The 14,851-nt window shown below is 53.0% G+C and overlaps 1 protein-coding gene and 1 non-coding gene across 3 annotated transcripts in view; both read right to left on the bottom strand.

The window, feature by feature from the left end:
* Window positions 1–14,851, bottom strand: part of VAC14 (VAC14 component of PIKFYVE complex) — a 94,147-nt gene that overhangs the window by 65,553 nt on the left and 13,743 nt on the right. For both annotated transcript variants that reach the window (XM_045819053.1, XM_045819054.1), the window contains exons 2-10: window positions 13,812–13,962; window positions 13,378–13,545; window positions 12,480–12,542; window positions 12,057–12,164; window positions 11,412–11,521; window positions 11,037–11,143; window positions 9,921–10,055; window positions 9,254–9,406; window positions 2,933–2,987 (exon numbers count right to left, since the gene is read on the bottom strand). In XM_045819053.1, coding sequence (XP_045675009.1) covers window positions 2,933–2,987; window positions 9,254–9,406; window positions 9,921–10,055; window positions 11,037–11,143; window positions 11,412–11,521; window positions 12,057–12,164; window positions 12,480–12,542; window positions 13,378–13,545; window positions 13,812–13,962 — 1,050 coding nt within the window. The remainder of the gene's footprint in view (window positions 1–2,932; window positions 2,988–9,253; window positions 9,407–9,920; window positions 10,056–11,036; window positions 11,144–11,411; window positions 11,522–12,056; window positions 12,165–12,479; window positions 12,543–13,377; window positions 13,546–13,811; window positions 13,963–14,851) is intronic.
* TRNAG-GCC lies at window positions 8,551–8,621 on the bottom strand. Its single transcript has one exon. It is a non-coding gene; the product is annotated as a tRNA-Gly (tRNA).

Here is a 14,851-nt window from a genome sequence, read left to right on the forward strand (position 1 = left end):
AAAATGCATTTCTGCTTGGGTTCCAGACAGTCTAGACTAGTCACTCTTGGGGCTTCTGAGTTATTTCAAGGTGTCTGCAAAACCCCATTTCCAGTGAGCATTTTTTTCATACAGCATCTCATAACAAAAGTCTTACTCGTACAGGTGCTGCAATTTCCAAATGCAAGGTGCTACTGTGGCTATTAAAATACCTATGCACTGAATAGTGCTTCTGATACTGCCGATAAATAACGATCAACCCCCGTGGTTCCCCCCTCAGGGAAGCAGCCCCTTACTTCTGTGACGTCTAACTCTTCGTAGTGCTCGCATGTCACAGCTCTCATCAAAGTAAAAGGAAGACAAATTAAAAACAAGTTGTTTCTAACTTCGAATTTGTTTTCTTACAAGAGACCATCATAACTTTTTCAGTTGGCAGATGCAGAAAGTTGGGGAGCACTGACCTCTAGCCTTATCTGCCTGCCTCCTGTGCGGGGCCACCGGCTTCGCCAGGAGACGCGCACGGAGTGTCCGCGGTGACGCTGTGGCCTGCAGCAGCGGGGCGGAGGCCTGCTCGCACGGCAGCGCCTGTCCGGGGCTCCCGTGTCAGGCGAGCTAGAGAGGCTGGTCGAAACGCCCTGCAGCTCTCCAGCTATGAGTAATAAGGTTAAATGTGTGGGCTTTCGAGTCAGACAGACCAAGCCTGAAGTCCAACTTGGCCATTCATTAGCTGAATGACTTCGGCCAAGAAGTTTACCTCTCTGGGCCTGCTTTCTCATCTGTAAAATGGGGTAATAATGAGGTTCTTGTGATCACAACCGTAGGTAGAACGTGGACAGTGCTTTCAGTGTGCCAGGCCCCGCTCTATGCTCTTTTCTTAGTTCAGGTCCTTCAGCCCCAGACCTCTACAAAGTCGGTATCGTCCTCACACCCAGTTTACAGAGCAGTGAGCTGAGGCAGGGAGGGGTTAAGCTACTTGCCCAGGGCCGCCCAGCCAGGCACGGAGGAGGCAGAATGTGCGTCCTGAAAGTGGGACCCCACCACTCAGAGGGTTCATGATAGCTAGGACCCTGCGCGGTGCATATAAGCATGAAAGAGAGAGACTGAGACCGCCTGTCCCCCGTGGGGCAGGACACTCCCCTCGAGCCCAGGGTATTGTGACAGGCCTTTCCACGGCCAGTTTGGTCCCTTTCCCTCACCTACTCTCGCGGGGCTGCCAGAGGGCCTTCTTAGTCACAGGCGTGCTCCCTGTGCTGCGGACTCCCACGGCCTTCAGAACAGGAGCACGTCTCCTGACTGCAGGACGCACCAGTCTCCCCGAGTCTCCACGCAGACCTCTCCCCTGAGTTCCAGAGCCCACTACCCAAACCTGCCCGTGGGGTTGCTCAGAGCCACCCTGGACAGAGCTCCTGACTGGCCCACTCGCACACCTGTCCCTCCTTCCAGCGTGGGAAGTGACACCAGGATACCCTGAAATGGCTCAAGCCAAAAACCTTAAGTTATTCTTTCTCTCATTTTTCTCCTTTCACTCTCTCCCATTAGCAAATTCTGTCAGTTTTACCTTCAAAACAGATCTCAAATCTATACAACTTCCTCCTTATTTTGCCACCTCCTCAGTCAGAGCCTCTACCCTCCTAACCAGGCCGCACCCGCCCGAGTCCTCCCTACTTGTGTTCTCTGCACAGTTGCTCCCGATCTGCGGTCCTCCTCAGCCCTCCAATGGAGGCGCTACTGCTGACCCCATGGGATTTCAACATTAGCAAAATCTAATCACGCAACTTGAAGTGCCCGGCACAGCAAGGGCCTGGCAGCGCTCACGCCCGAGCGTTCACTGCTGTCAGCTACTGCTCCAGCCTCAGCTCTGGCCCCCAGCGCCCTCCAAGCCCCCCGCCACAGCCATCCCTGCCCTTTCTGGCAACTTCCTGGTTGTTTCCCTGCCTTCCCACAGACAGCCTCAAGGTCAGGGGCCGTTCAGGGCCATCTCTCTATCTTGGAACCTGGAGGGTTGGACACGGGCAGGTACTGTGGGGCGTGCGACAACTAACTGAGAACAAACGAATGGGGGAAGGCCGACCAGCTTGCTCCCACAGTCGGTGAACGGCCCTAAGAGGAGAACAGGTTTGTAACTGGTGCTGCCTCCTTTGACAACTTGCACAGGGCCCTTAGGTCAGAATAGTTTTAAACTGATACAAAAGAAGGAGAGATACTGAAGGTCTGGGGAGAACAGCACCTCCCGGGTTGAATGCCCATTTTCCCTCCGTAAGTGGTGCTGCCCAGGGCCGAGTTCCAAGGGAAGAAACCCACTGCAGGAGAACTGCCACCCATTCCAGCCCCACCAACGCCAATTCTGCCCAAAGAAAAAGCGAGATGGGCCAGGGGACTCAGACAAGGAGACAGCACGAGAGCATTCCTTCCCCAGGGGAATGCCATCACCCTGCAGTGTGCAGCGAGTTGGCAAGGAAGGGAATTATCTCCATGCTTGGCCTGCACTGCCCCCACATGGAAGGCTGCACTATTACCGCTCACCCAGGAGCCCAGCAGAGGACAGTTCCTGATGCCTGCGTGGCCCATGCACTCTTAGATTCTATCAATCACTGACTGTAATCCAGAAGGTCAGTCTTGTCTGCCCCACTTATCCTGGACGTGCAAACAGTGCTGGGCAAAGGTGTCTGTGTCTCACTGTAGTCACTGTGTATTTATTGTATACTTTCATAACTTGTATTTATAGAGACCTCCAGGAGCCTCTAATCCCCGCCTCCAGGCCATCTGTCCATCAGAACTGGGTGGGCTGGACTTGCCCAGGGTCCCTCACATTCCCTCCTCAGGCACCTCCTGTGCCCCATGAGCAGTGGCTCCAAGCAGAGCTCGCCTCGGGTCTTTACTGCAGTCCCCGCCCCAGGAGAGATCTGGGCTGCTCGCATCCCACGACCACCCCTGGCGGGGACAAACCACTTACCTGACTGAAGAGAGGCCGCTGCTGAAGCTGGAGTCGCAAGAACCATCGGGACCTCCTGGGGAGGGTAAGGAATAATGTGTCATGCTAAAGGCTGTTGGGGTCTTTTGAATGAAACAAGATCCCTGTTATAAAAACACACAGACTCTCCGGTCCCCCACACCTTGCTTCTGGCCCTTGAAGAGGAAACGGCCCTGGAGCCCCGAGGACCCAAGCCTACTTGCTCCCCCGAGCTTTTGGGGTAGTGCCCGGGCCTGCGAAACGTCAGCAAAGCGGTCTCACAAGGAGAGGGACGCAAACCCCGAACACGTCTGGGAAACCTCAGCAGGGTCTGCTGGCCCGAGGGCAATGGATGTGACGAAGGACATGTGGGACACTCATCCTCATTAGCCATCAGGTAAGTGTACATCAAAACGGCAGCGAGATGCCACTTCAGGCCCACTAGGAGGGCTCAGATAAAAAAGAGAGACGAGCACAAGGGGTGGGGAGGGTGTGGAGGAACTGGAAGCCTCAGACCCTGCTGGTGGGAGCGGGAAACAGTGCCGCTGCTTCGAGAAACGGCCTGGCGGTTCCTGAAAAGACGAAACCTGTTGCCGGCAAGTCTACCCCTAGGCGTTTTCCCGAGAAAAGGAAAACTACGTCCACACTAAAACTTGTGCAGCACGTTCACAGCGGCATTATTTCAGACAGCGAGAAACTGTACACAATCCAAATCCTACTGACTGAAGAATGGACGAACAAAGTGTGTCAGAGCCGCACAATGCACGACTACGTGATCGTAAGAAGGAATGAGGCGCGCACACCTGCTTCCACACGGACGGACCTGGAAAACATCATCCTAAAGGAAGGAAACCAATCACAAAGGGCCCCACGCTGTATGATTCCACTCATACGAAATGTCCAGAAGGGGCAGATCTGCAGACAGAGAGCCGATTAGAGGTTGCCAAAGGCTAGAGGGGTGGGAGAACAGTGTCAGCTAGTTCTTAAATTAAAAATCAAACAACTTTTATTGTGAAATAATTTTAGATTCATAGAGAAGTTGCAGAAGTAACATAATTCCCTGTACACCCTCCACCCAGCTGCCCTAATGGTAACATTACACACACTGTCGTTTCACTATCAAACCAGGAAAGGAGCACTGATACAACACTCCTAACTGAACTACACACCTAGTGTGCATCTGCCCAGTTTGTCTGCTCGCGTCCTCCGTTCCAGGATGGAACCCGAGACCCCACACTGCATCCAGTTGTCCTGTCTCCTTAGTCCCCTCCAATCATCTGCGGCAGTTCCTTATCTTTCTGTATCTTTCCTGAACTGGATACTTCTGAAGCCCTGGTCAGTTACTTTGTATCGTAGAATGTCTTGTGATCTGGGGTTGTTCTCTCACGCTCTCCCACGAATAGGTTCGGGGTAAGTGACGCGCCCTCAGTGCATCATCTTGGGGCATCTATTTGTCTTATTATCGGTGAGGTTAGCCACTCCACCCGACTATGGTAGAGTCTTCTGGGTTTCTCCCCTATAAAGTTACTGTTTTCCTTTTTGTAATTAGTAATTATCTTGGGGAAGATAGTTGAGATTAGACAAATAATCGTTTTTTTTTTCTTCAAACATTATCCCACTGATCTGTAACATCCATTAGTGGATCTCGCCTACAACAATTACTACTGTGGAGTTTGCCTAATAGTGATATTCTGTTTTCCTCTTTCCCTCTACATTTATTAACTGGAACTCTTCTACAAGGCAGAGCGGTCCCTGCTCCACCATTTATTCATCCATCCATCCACCCACTCATATCATTATGGATCCCTAGATATTTATCTTACTCTGTGGGTTACAAATTAAAACTATTTTTATTTATACTGTTGTTAAAATGGTGCCATTTAAAACTTTGGCCTCTTCAAAGTTTTAAATTATACAAGTAAAATATCTTCTCATTCTGAAAATATCAAAAACAAAACAAAGCCACTTTTCCTCCCTAACCTTTGACCTCCAGTCTCCGTGGAGGCAACTAACTACTTTACCAGTCAGGCAAGCACCCTCTCATTTTTTGCTAATCCTACTTTTTATTTAGTAAACATACACAGAAGCAGAGAATGTCTTTTGTAATCTGCCTTTTTCACTTTGTACTATCTTGGAGCAGTGCTATGGTGTGGACTGAAGCTACTACCCCTAGCCCCCTACTAAGGGGACCTTTATTTCCACCTTAACCAGAAAATCTCTGAGCTGTTCCTTGTCCCGAGTCCCAGAGAAGCTTTGGGGGACGTGACACAACTTGGTGGGAGCAGGAAGGGCTGTGGGCACAAGCTGGGCCTGCTCATCAGCCCCAGGGAAAGGGGGGGCATGTGGGGAACACTGGGCAGGCCGGCCTGCACCAGCAGCCTGAGCGAGCAGCTGGGGCCCCAGTGGCCTCCCTGTTCTGGTCTTCCAGAAACACACATATTTGCAGATGAATGATGTGTTGTCGGAAACTGGCTCCAAATTAATTTCAACTGTTTCCTAATTCCATTTTCAGCTCTCCCGTGCTTCCTCGTGCACGACTGGAAGCATTTCTCCGGCATCCACGTCCATGGGGGCTGCTGGGGGTCAGGCCTCTGACACTTCAACAGACGTTGCCAAGTGGCCCTTCTGGAAGGTTCTACCAATATATGGTACTCAAGAACGGAGTCGTCATCCCCACGCAGGGATATCAGCAATCTTTTCAATGTTTGCCAGGCTGAATAAAAATCATACATTGTTTTCCTTTGCGATCCTTGGATTCCCAGCCAGGCCGAGCACCTCTGGTTGCCCTTTTGTATGAACTTCCTCTTTGGAGAACCGCAGGGTCAACATCGCTACGGGCAGAGACTCCGGGGCCCTCGGGCCTGGGTGCGAGCCCTGACTCCCCTGCTTACTGGCTGTGTGATCCTGGGTCAGGTTCCTAGACTTCACCTCTACTGTCTCACCCGTATAACGTGGTAACGACAGTGCCAGCACCACAGGGCTGCTACGACAATAGATGAGCTACTGTTTGTTCGGTGTTTAAAAGCTTTTGATACATGCTGCTAAATGTACTTGCCAGATGATTATATTTAACTTGCTTACCTTTTGCTTCCCCCCACTAGGAACATCTGTTTTTCCCCAAAATCTCTACAGGAGACATATATTTCCTTTATTAGTATAGTGAAAAACGGGGGTGAGGCTGGGGGAGAGTGGAAGCTAAAGAGAAAGGAAAGATCCAGTTGAAATAACCTCCATGCAGCCTGGCCAGGTGGCCCCAGTCCTCCGGGATCACGGCCAGAGTCACACGACTACTCATCTGCAGATCTGACCCTGAGCTCCCAGCAGGCGGGTCCTAGGTCTGATTCACCTGCATCTGCAGTGCCCACAGAAGGTGCTGATATACCCAGTCCCATCCACACTTTGGAGCGGAATGTTGCCCCACAGAAGCCACCAGCACACCACTGGAAACCCTACTTACAATTCTGCTCATCACCTGCCACATGAACTGCAATCCCTGATCCTCTCTGATCCCTCACTTAGGGCCCCCCAGGGGCCCCTTACTACCTGGGCAATGCTGGTGACAAAAGACAAGGGAGAACACCCCTGAGAACCTTGCTAAGTAGGCGGGTCTGTTATAAAGATGCACTACGACACCTAGACACTAAAGCACTGTAATTGAGAGTGTTGGGCTGTGTGCTAAGAGCTTTACATGCAAAAATCTTGTTTGAAACTCACCATCACACTACAGACTAGGCGTTATTATCGTTGCCCTATTTAACAAACAAGGAATCTGAGGCTTAGAATCTGAGATCACGTGACTTGCCCAAAAGCGGCAGACAGGAAGTTGACAGAGCCAGGACACACGGCAGGTGGTTCTGGCTCCAGAATCGGCAGCACACAAGACAATTAGGGAACGTCTCGGAGGGGAACAGAGAGGACATAATCAAGTGCTGCAGAAACCCCGAGTCAGAGAGGAACACTGCGCTGTGGACCCCCATGAGCGCTGGGGCTGAGGGGGAGCAGAGCATGTGAAGGGGGCTGGGAGCAGCATGGCATAGACGTGAACCTGCCCTCACCGGAGCATATGGGGAGAGGCGAGGCCGAAGCACCGTGTGTGAGAGTACGTGCTCCCACACAGAGGGGCAGGCCGTGGGTCTGGTGTAGAGGTGCATGGTGCAGAATGTGGTGCGATGTGGGATGCAGCAACACAGGCTGGTTGGGGAGGGAGACAGTAGGTGAGGGGACCAGGCAGGAGGCTCCTGCCTTCTCCAGGAGGACCCAGGTCGGAAGAGTGGACCAGAATAATAAGAGGAAGTGGAAGAGGCTGGAATGGACCTGACTAGTCTAATCACCACTCTTCTGGCTTGCTGGCACCTTCTCCTGGCACCTTGGGAAAGTGCTGGTTCGTTACAAGCTGAGCAAGTCTGGAGTGGATATGGAGCCCCAAAGCAGCTGTTGCCATGTCTGGGAACTAATGTAAAGTGAGCTCTGCGTCTGCTGAAGTGCTGTTTACGGGGCAGTAAAATCTGAAGCCAAGCTGCCTGCATGCATCTTGGTTTAGGGTAAGATCCTCCCAAGCAGGGAGCTGTTGAAGAAAGCTAAGGAAAACTGTCTATGAAGTTAAATAAATAACTGGTCAGGAATGGAACCCGGGCCTCCCGTGTGTGAGGCAAGAGCCCTACCACGGAGCCACCACTGCTCCAGCTGGTTCCTCAGCAGCGGCCACATGGTGCTGACGCAGTGGTGCAGGACGCAGTGGTTCCTGTCCAGAGGGCTTGACTTGGTGCCACATAAGCAGAAAGAGTGGGGCGGGAGCTGCTGGCTTCCACTTTGGGGGAAGAGGTGCTAACTTTTTTTTTTAAATGAATGAGATGTAATTCATATATCATAAAATTCCTTGACAAAGGTTTATCATATTAAGGTGTACAACTGGGTAATTTTTCCTACATCCACAAAGCTGTGCAAACATCATCACTGTTTAGTTCCAGAATATCTCTGTCACCCCCAAAAGGGAACCAGGTGTCTGTTAGCATTCAGTCCCACTTCCCGCTTCCCTCCAGGCTCAGCAGCCATCATTCTATTTTCTAATTCTATGGATTAAAGGGCACAAACTTCTAAAATCAGTATAAAATAGTCCAAACTTCTGCATGTTGTGACTTGTCCTGCAAAAAACAAAACAAAGCCAAACAGTACCACCCCAAACCTACCACCCAAACAAAAAAGGATGTGGAATCACATAGGGTAGGGCGCTGGTGGGTTTACAGTTGTGAGCACATGAAACAGTTTATTCTTATATTAATTATTGTATTCTTTTCCACATGAATACTGTAAACCTACTTTTGCTCTACCCTGTGTTATGATCTCAAATATATACAATGGAAAAAAAATGCCAAAATTTTAATACTGACTGCCTCTTAGTGAGAACAGTCCTGCTTCTTTATATTTTCTCCTACTTTCAAATTTTTCTAAAATGAGAATAAAAAAATGGAAAGATGAAAAATACTCATAGATCAGTGAAAGCTCATAAAATATACCTATGCCTGAGATTCTTCTATATCGCTCAGTAAGAAAGCTCCTGCCTTCGGAGGCCCATAACTCCCCAAGTTTTTTTCTTAAGGAGCTGCCAAAAAGTCTCCAGCTGCTGCATTGGCCGGGAATCGAACCCGGGCCTCCCGCGTGGCAGGCGAGAATTCTACCACTGAACCACCAATGCTCCAGCTGGGTGCTGCTCTGCCTCCAGCTGTTTTCCTACTGTGGCTCCCAGTGGCCAAGTCACAGCTGTAACCTGACACCTGAACAACTCAGCATGCCAAACCCATGGGAGGAGGCCCATGAGGCACGCGTGCCTGAAATTCTCCTCAGATCTCTAAACAGAGGCCTGAGATTCACAATGGGAGAATGGCCTTAGCAATTCTTTTGGCTCCTGGGGGAAAGTTCCAGACTTCAGTCTATTAGCCTTAAAGATTCAAGTGACCCTGTAACCTGCACTCCTGCCACGCTCCAAACCTTCTCATACTGAAAACAACTATTTCTATAGCTGAGCCCAGAAAAAAATTAAGGAAAAGAGTAATGGTCTTTGAAGTAGGGTTAAGAGTGTGGGTTCTGCCAGGGTTCAAATCCCAACTCTGCTACTTAGAAGATGCCAGATCCTGGTCCTGTCATCTGTCTTCCCTGTGTCCATCTGTAGAATGGGGATAGTAGCAGTTCCTACCTTATTGGGTTGTCATGAGATAACATATGGCAAGTAGTTTAGTGAGGCTCCAACTTGAGTCAACGTTAACCATGACCTCTGGCTCCATGGTGCCCCCCCTGGGAGGCGAGGGACAGGAGGCAGAGCCTACTCACCACTGCCTGTCCCCTCCTGCTTGGCCATGGAGTCGTCGGGGTTGGGGTCTGCCTGCCTCTGCACCACTGGCTTTGGGTCGTCAGGCTCATCGTCCTCGGGGGTGACCAGCTTCATCAGGCTCTGGTTGCACACGTTGGCTGCCTCCTTGATGCCTGAGCGCACTGATGTAAGGAGCAGCCCATCCGGGGTCTTCCCTAAACCCAGGTCCCTGGCATTGGTCAGGGCTTGGTACTCCTCAGAGGCGTGCTAGTGGGCAGACAGGCGGTCTGAACAGAGTCCACGTCCTCCTGCCACACTGCTGTCCCCTCAGGATGCTCCTGTGTCTTCCTGCAGGGCTCCTTCTTAGTGGACCTCCCACCGACAGGCTCCCCCCCACCCAGGGCTGGGCAGTGTGAGCTCGGGGGTTGGAACTGTGGGGCCCAGGAGAGCTGCTCCAGATCTGTAAGAAACCAGGTGCACTTTGGGGACAGCGGCATTTGCTCCGTGTCCCTGGCACTGTCTTGGCTCCCCCAGTCCATGTTCAGCAATGCCTCTTGTTCCCTTAATCCCAGGGACTACGTGGAGATGCCGCATCCTAAGGGAGCCCCATCCCCCACTCCAGGGTCCCGTAACTTCACAGGCCCCTTTGGGGCTACTCCTGTGTCCTTTCTCCAGAGCAAAGGATACTTTTCTTGCGGTCATCATAGGCCAGGCAGGGCAAGACGGCGGTCAGGATCCCGGAGGAGTAGGGCAGCATCACGCGGCCGGCCAGCTGGATGAACTCCCTCATCCAGCACATGGCTGTCAGCTGGATCAGGTCATCTGGAAGGGGGAGGGGCAGGTTCTAGGAGGATCAGCTTGAGCAGCTGGAGTGCTCCTTCCCACTGACCATGCCCACAGGATGCGACGGGGGCACCTGAGGGCTTGCACTGCTGCTGGCCTCACCGATACTTCCTCGCCCTTGCTTCTTGCCTCCCAAAGGTACACGCAGCATCAGGATGGAATGGAACAGGCTGTGGCAGATTGCCAGAGTAGCCATGATTCTCTAGACCCCTTTGCACCTGTGCCCCCCAAGACGGGGCTCTGCAGCTTCCCTTCTCAAGTGGGAGCTCCCTTCTGCACTCCTTAACCCCGGGCTGGCCGTGCCACTTTGGCCAACAAGAAGGTAGTGGAAGCAATGGTGTGCCTGGTTCGAGCCTAGGCCTCCAGAGGCCTTGCTCACTTCTACCACCTCTCTGGGACCTCGCTGACGCCACATGAGTGCACTTGGGCTGGCCTGCGGGATGATGACACGTGGACCAGTTGTCCCTGTTGCCCTAGGTGACAGCCAGCCAACTGCCAGACATGAGTGAGGCCATCCTTGCCCACCCAGCCCCAGCTACCCTCCAGCTGACTGTGGGTGCACGACCAAGGCCAGCCACACCTCACCCAGGTGAGCTGAGCTGCCCAGGACTCTCGGACTCATGACCACTACTAAGTGACTGCTGTGTTGAGCAATTACCTTTTGTGGTGGTTTGATGCTCAGCAGAAGCTAACGGAAACACAATCCTAACCTCCAAGTAATTTCATTCACGGTGCTAGGGCTGAGCTTGCCACCAAGAGGTCTCCAGGGTCAGACCAAGCGAAAGGGCCTCCATGTTAACAGGGAACCTGACTCTCTGTCTCACAAGGACCCAGCGCTCCAGCGCTCCGGGACCCAGTGCCGTACTGGTTCACACCCCTGCCAGGACTCTTCCCCAGACGGTGAGAGGGAAAGCTGCTTCTGAGGAGGCAGTGGTGGCCGTGGGGCCTTCATGCACTCACCCGTGGTCTGGCAGTGGATCACCAGGATGTTGGCCATCTCCGCAAACTTAACGCTGGAGGGGTTCTTCTTAATTTCTTTCAAGAATTCTCCAAGGACCACTTCGCACCTGCCAATGAGAGGAGGAGGAGGGACATAGCAGCCAGGGCTGGAGGAGCTTCCACACAAAGGGGACTACACTTTGAACTTGTCAGATGGATGTTTTTCAGGGGCTGGAGGTGGATGAGCTCTTAGCTCTCCATGGTGGGAAGCACTCAAGCCGGGAAGAAAAGAGGGAACTTCCTGCTCTTCGGCTGCCGCCCATCTGCTGGCGTGGGCTGTGTGCACGCACCCAGGGGCCCAGGAGGGGGTGGCTGTCTGCCCCTCCCTCCACTCACATTTTCCGAATCTCTTTGCCGTTGTCGCCCAGAATCTGAAAGAGTCCATCCAGGATCTCTGGCAAATAATCCAGCAGGTTGATGTCTGGCACGGACTCCAGAACCAGGATCTGACCCAGGGGAAGAAACCGGGAGGGACAGTTACATTGGCCAGCCCGAGAACCCGTGCCGCCTCCTCCCCAGTCTGCTGGGTCTGGGCAGCGAGAGGGGCCCCGCTGAGGCAGCGTTTCATGGCACTGCAGGCGTCCCGTGGCGGGGAGGGGTGCTAGCAGCTATTGCTTTGGTTACAAGTGCAGGGGCACAGTAATGTAACTGCAAGGAGATTTAGACGCCACAGGCAGAAGGGAGTCCGTGGGAAAGGACAGACAGGGCGAGGAGCGGTGTGACTGCCAGAAGCAGCACTACTGGCTTCAAAGGGAAACCAGGGTTTGCCAGAAAAAAGGGAGAACTGCATCTTCATCAGGGGCAACCAGGATGGGCTTTGGGGGAAGAGCTGAACAGATGTGCTTTCAGATCACCCGGTGTCACTGACTATGGCAAGGATAATGTGAAGCAGTTGCGGGGCTGCCCAGGGTGTGCCAGAAACAGATGTGACTGACCAAAGGCTCGTCATGGCCCAAGGAAGTGTCATGGGGCCACCCTTACCCAGGAGATGATGAACTGTCGGGCGTACTGGTTGTTGGAGTAAATCCGCTCCCGCAGCAAGGGGATGAAGCCCACCAGGTCGAACTTGTTGCTCTCCGTCACAATGTCCTGTGGGTCAAAGGCACGTGAGCTGCTGAGTGGCAGCCAGAGCCAGGGGCTGCCTGACCTGGCTGAGGTACTGGCCCAGGGCTGGCTGCAGGGGTCAGGCAGCCACAGGGGGGAAACAGGGGATAGAACAGCTCCGCATCCTGACTGCACCGGTGACATAAGTCTACACACTCACCATTGAACTGTACATCAGGGCCAATTTTACTGTGTTTAAGTAAATTAGGAAGAGTGTTCCCAGTGATAGAATTTATAAGCTGTACAGACAGATGCAAGAAACAGATTCTCAACCTCGAAGTGGAAACCAAGTCCAGATACCTTTAACAGGCGGTCCAGGAGCTCAGATCCGCTTTTCACGTTGGGGTCTGGGTCAGCAGCCAGCTACAAGACAGAAGGAGAGCGACGGCGAAGGTCAAGATATCCACCGGAAACCACGACCGAGGCCCTGGCGCAGCTCGGAACACTGAACGGGCATCTCTTTCAGTGAGTCAGTCAGGGAAGTGGGAGTGGGCGAAATGGAACCCCACTAAGGAGGTGAGATGCGGGGGGCACCCCCATTCTGTGCAGGGTCTCTGGGGCCTGCCGCAGGCTGCACGACCTGCTGCCTCTGGGTCAGGTGGTTGCTTTCTGTCAGCCTCCCTCAGGGTTTTGGATCTTAACTTGCTGGGTCCTCTCTCTACTCCTAGAGGGGACCAAGGCAGCTGTGAGGCCGACACTCTGGAAACGACTGTGCAGTGGGCAGGCAGCAGAGCTTCAGGACACGCGGTGCCTGGGGTCGGGGTGCTCCGTGAAGCCAAGAACGGAGCTGAGGAGGCATTAGGGACTCCAGCGCCTTTCTAAGTGGAGCTGTATCTAGTGCTTATGGGCTAGTGCTCTCCTCGCAGGGGAAGTAGCATCTGTATACAGATGCACCATCTTCACCTTCGATAAGGGAGCTTAGTGCTTTTCAAACTCTCAGGTTTTTTCCTTCCAGTTTGTGGTGAACTCATATTTCATTAAATTCAGTAAGGATAAGTTAATAGAGAAATGGACAAAAATGTAAATACAAGCCCATTTAAGAAAAAAATGAGGAGACTGAACTGACAAGTATCCCTGGCGGCCATGTGTTTATCTGTTTTGCCCGTGTCTGGGAAAAGGGACCCAAGCGTTCAAGGTCCCAGAAGGTCAAGTTAGGCGGGTGGAGCGAGCTCAGCCAGCCGGAGTGAGCAGCGGTCACCTTACTCAGCCCGTCAAAGAGCACGTTGAAGTGGGGCAGCACGGCGCCCCGGGCCACCTTGACGATGTTGTAGAGTGCCTCGCAGGCGTAGTAGCGCAGCCTGCTGTCTGCGTCGTTGAAGCAGGTCAGCACGGGCTCGATCAACTCCTTTAGGTAGAGCCCTGAGTCCTGTGGTGGGGAGGAGGAGAAACAGCTCAAAAGGGGCCAGCCCCCAGCCCCAGGTGACATCCCAGCTCCCTTGGAGATGCTCGGGCCTTTGTGCGGGGCTGCACTTGAACACCCTTTGTAGGCTGGTCTCCCAGGATAGGGGTGGTGCCAGGAAATAAGGCTGCAAGACCGTGGCAATAAGATAGAGGTCTGCAAAGTCCTGTTGGGTCTGGGATCAGAGTCAAGGCCGTGGCTGGTGTGTCTGTCCCTCCAGGAGAAAGGCCCACCTTGCCCAGTGCGATAGAGCAGGCAGCCAGGCCGATGAGACCCCCTTTCCGACTGTGGGGGTGCTGAGACAGGGCAAACTCCTGAGACAGGGTCTGGATCACATGCTTGATTTGCACGGTGTTGTTCTGGGCCACGAACTCCCGGACCAGCCTGGAGAGAGAGGGGAGAGGGGCTGCAGGACCAGTGCAATCAGACCTCCCCTGCTGCTGGCTTCAGGGCCTGGGGCAGGGAGGAGGGAGAGAGGTGACCTGTTTAGAAGAGGAGTCAGGATCAGGCATCTCAGAGCAGGCCTTTCCCAGCTCTGCTGCTGACTGGGTCACGGTCGTTTCCCTATTCTGGGTCTGTGTCCCTTCGAGTACAACAGAACAAGGAACAGTGGAGCTACCTCACTTCTGGGACCTGGCAGAATGCAAGTGAACGTCTTGTTGAAGAACAAAAACTGCAAAGTAATATCAGCTGATCAACCATCTTCATTCAACACTTGCTCAACCCTCCCTTCAGGCGCCCACAGAGGTTCTCTGGGTCCATGTCATTATTTCTGGGGATGGTGCAGAATCAGGTCCCACTCCAATGCAAAAGACCCACACACAAACAAGAACGGAGCTGTAGCAGTGTGGCAAAAACGACACCACAGAAGCAAGAAAAATGCCACGGGCTAACTTTCTTGGGCTGCCTAGGAGGTGCCATTTGTGCCAGACCTTGAAAAGATCAACAGGCATCTTCCAGGCACAGAGAAAGGGAAGGTAGGCAGGGCACCTCTGGCCCAGGGAAGAGCCTGGCCAAAGGCAAGGAGTTCCGAAAAGACAGGCATATTCAGGGAGGGACGAGGAGTCTGGTGCATGGAAGGAGCTGCCAGAGACGACAAGGCAGTGAATTTTCTGGCAATGGGGTGACACGCTCAAATCTGTGTTTTAATTAGGTACTTCTGGGGCGGCCTGGAAAGAGACTGAAAAATGCCCACAGGAGACCACCACAGCTAGCAGGGGCAGGAAGTGGAGGCTGAGGGATGGCTGAGGCTGTGGGAAAGCACAGGGAGGGA

This window comes from Phyllostomus hastatus, unplaced genomic scaffold (assembly GCF_019186645.2).
Source record: "Phyllostomus hastatus isolate PE091 unplaced genomic scaffold, TTU_PhHast_1.1 phas_scaffold_345, whole genome shotgun sequence".
Lineage (NCBI taxonomy): Eukaryota > Metazoa > Chordata > Mammalia > Chiroptera > Phyllostomidae > Phyllostomus > Phyllostomus hastatus.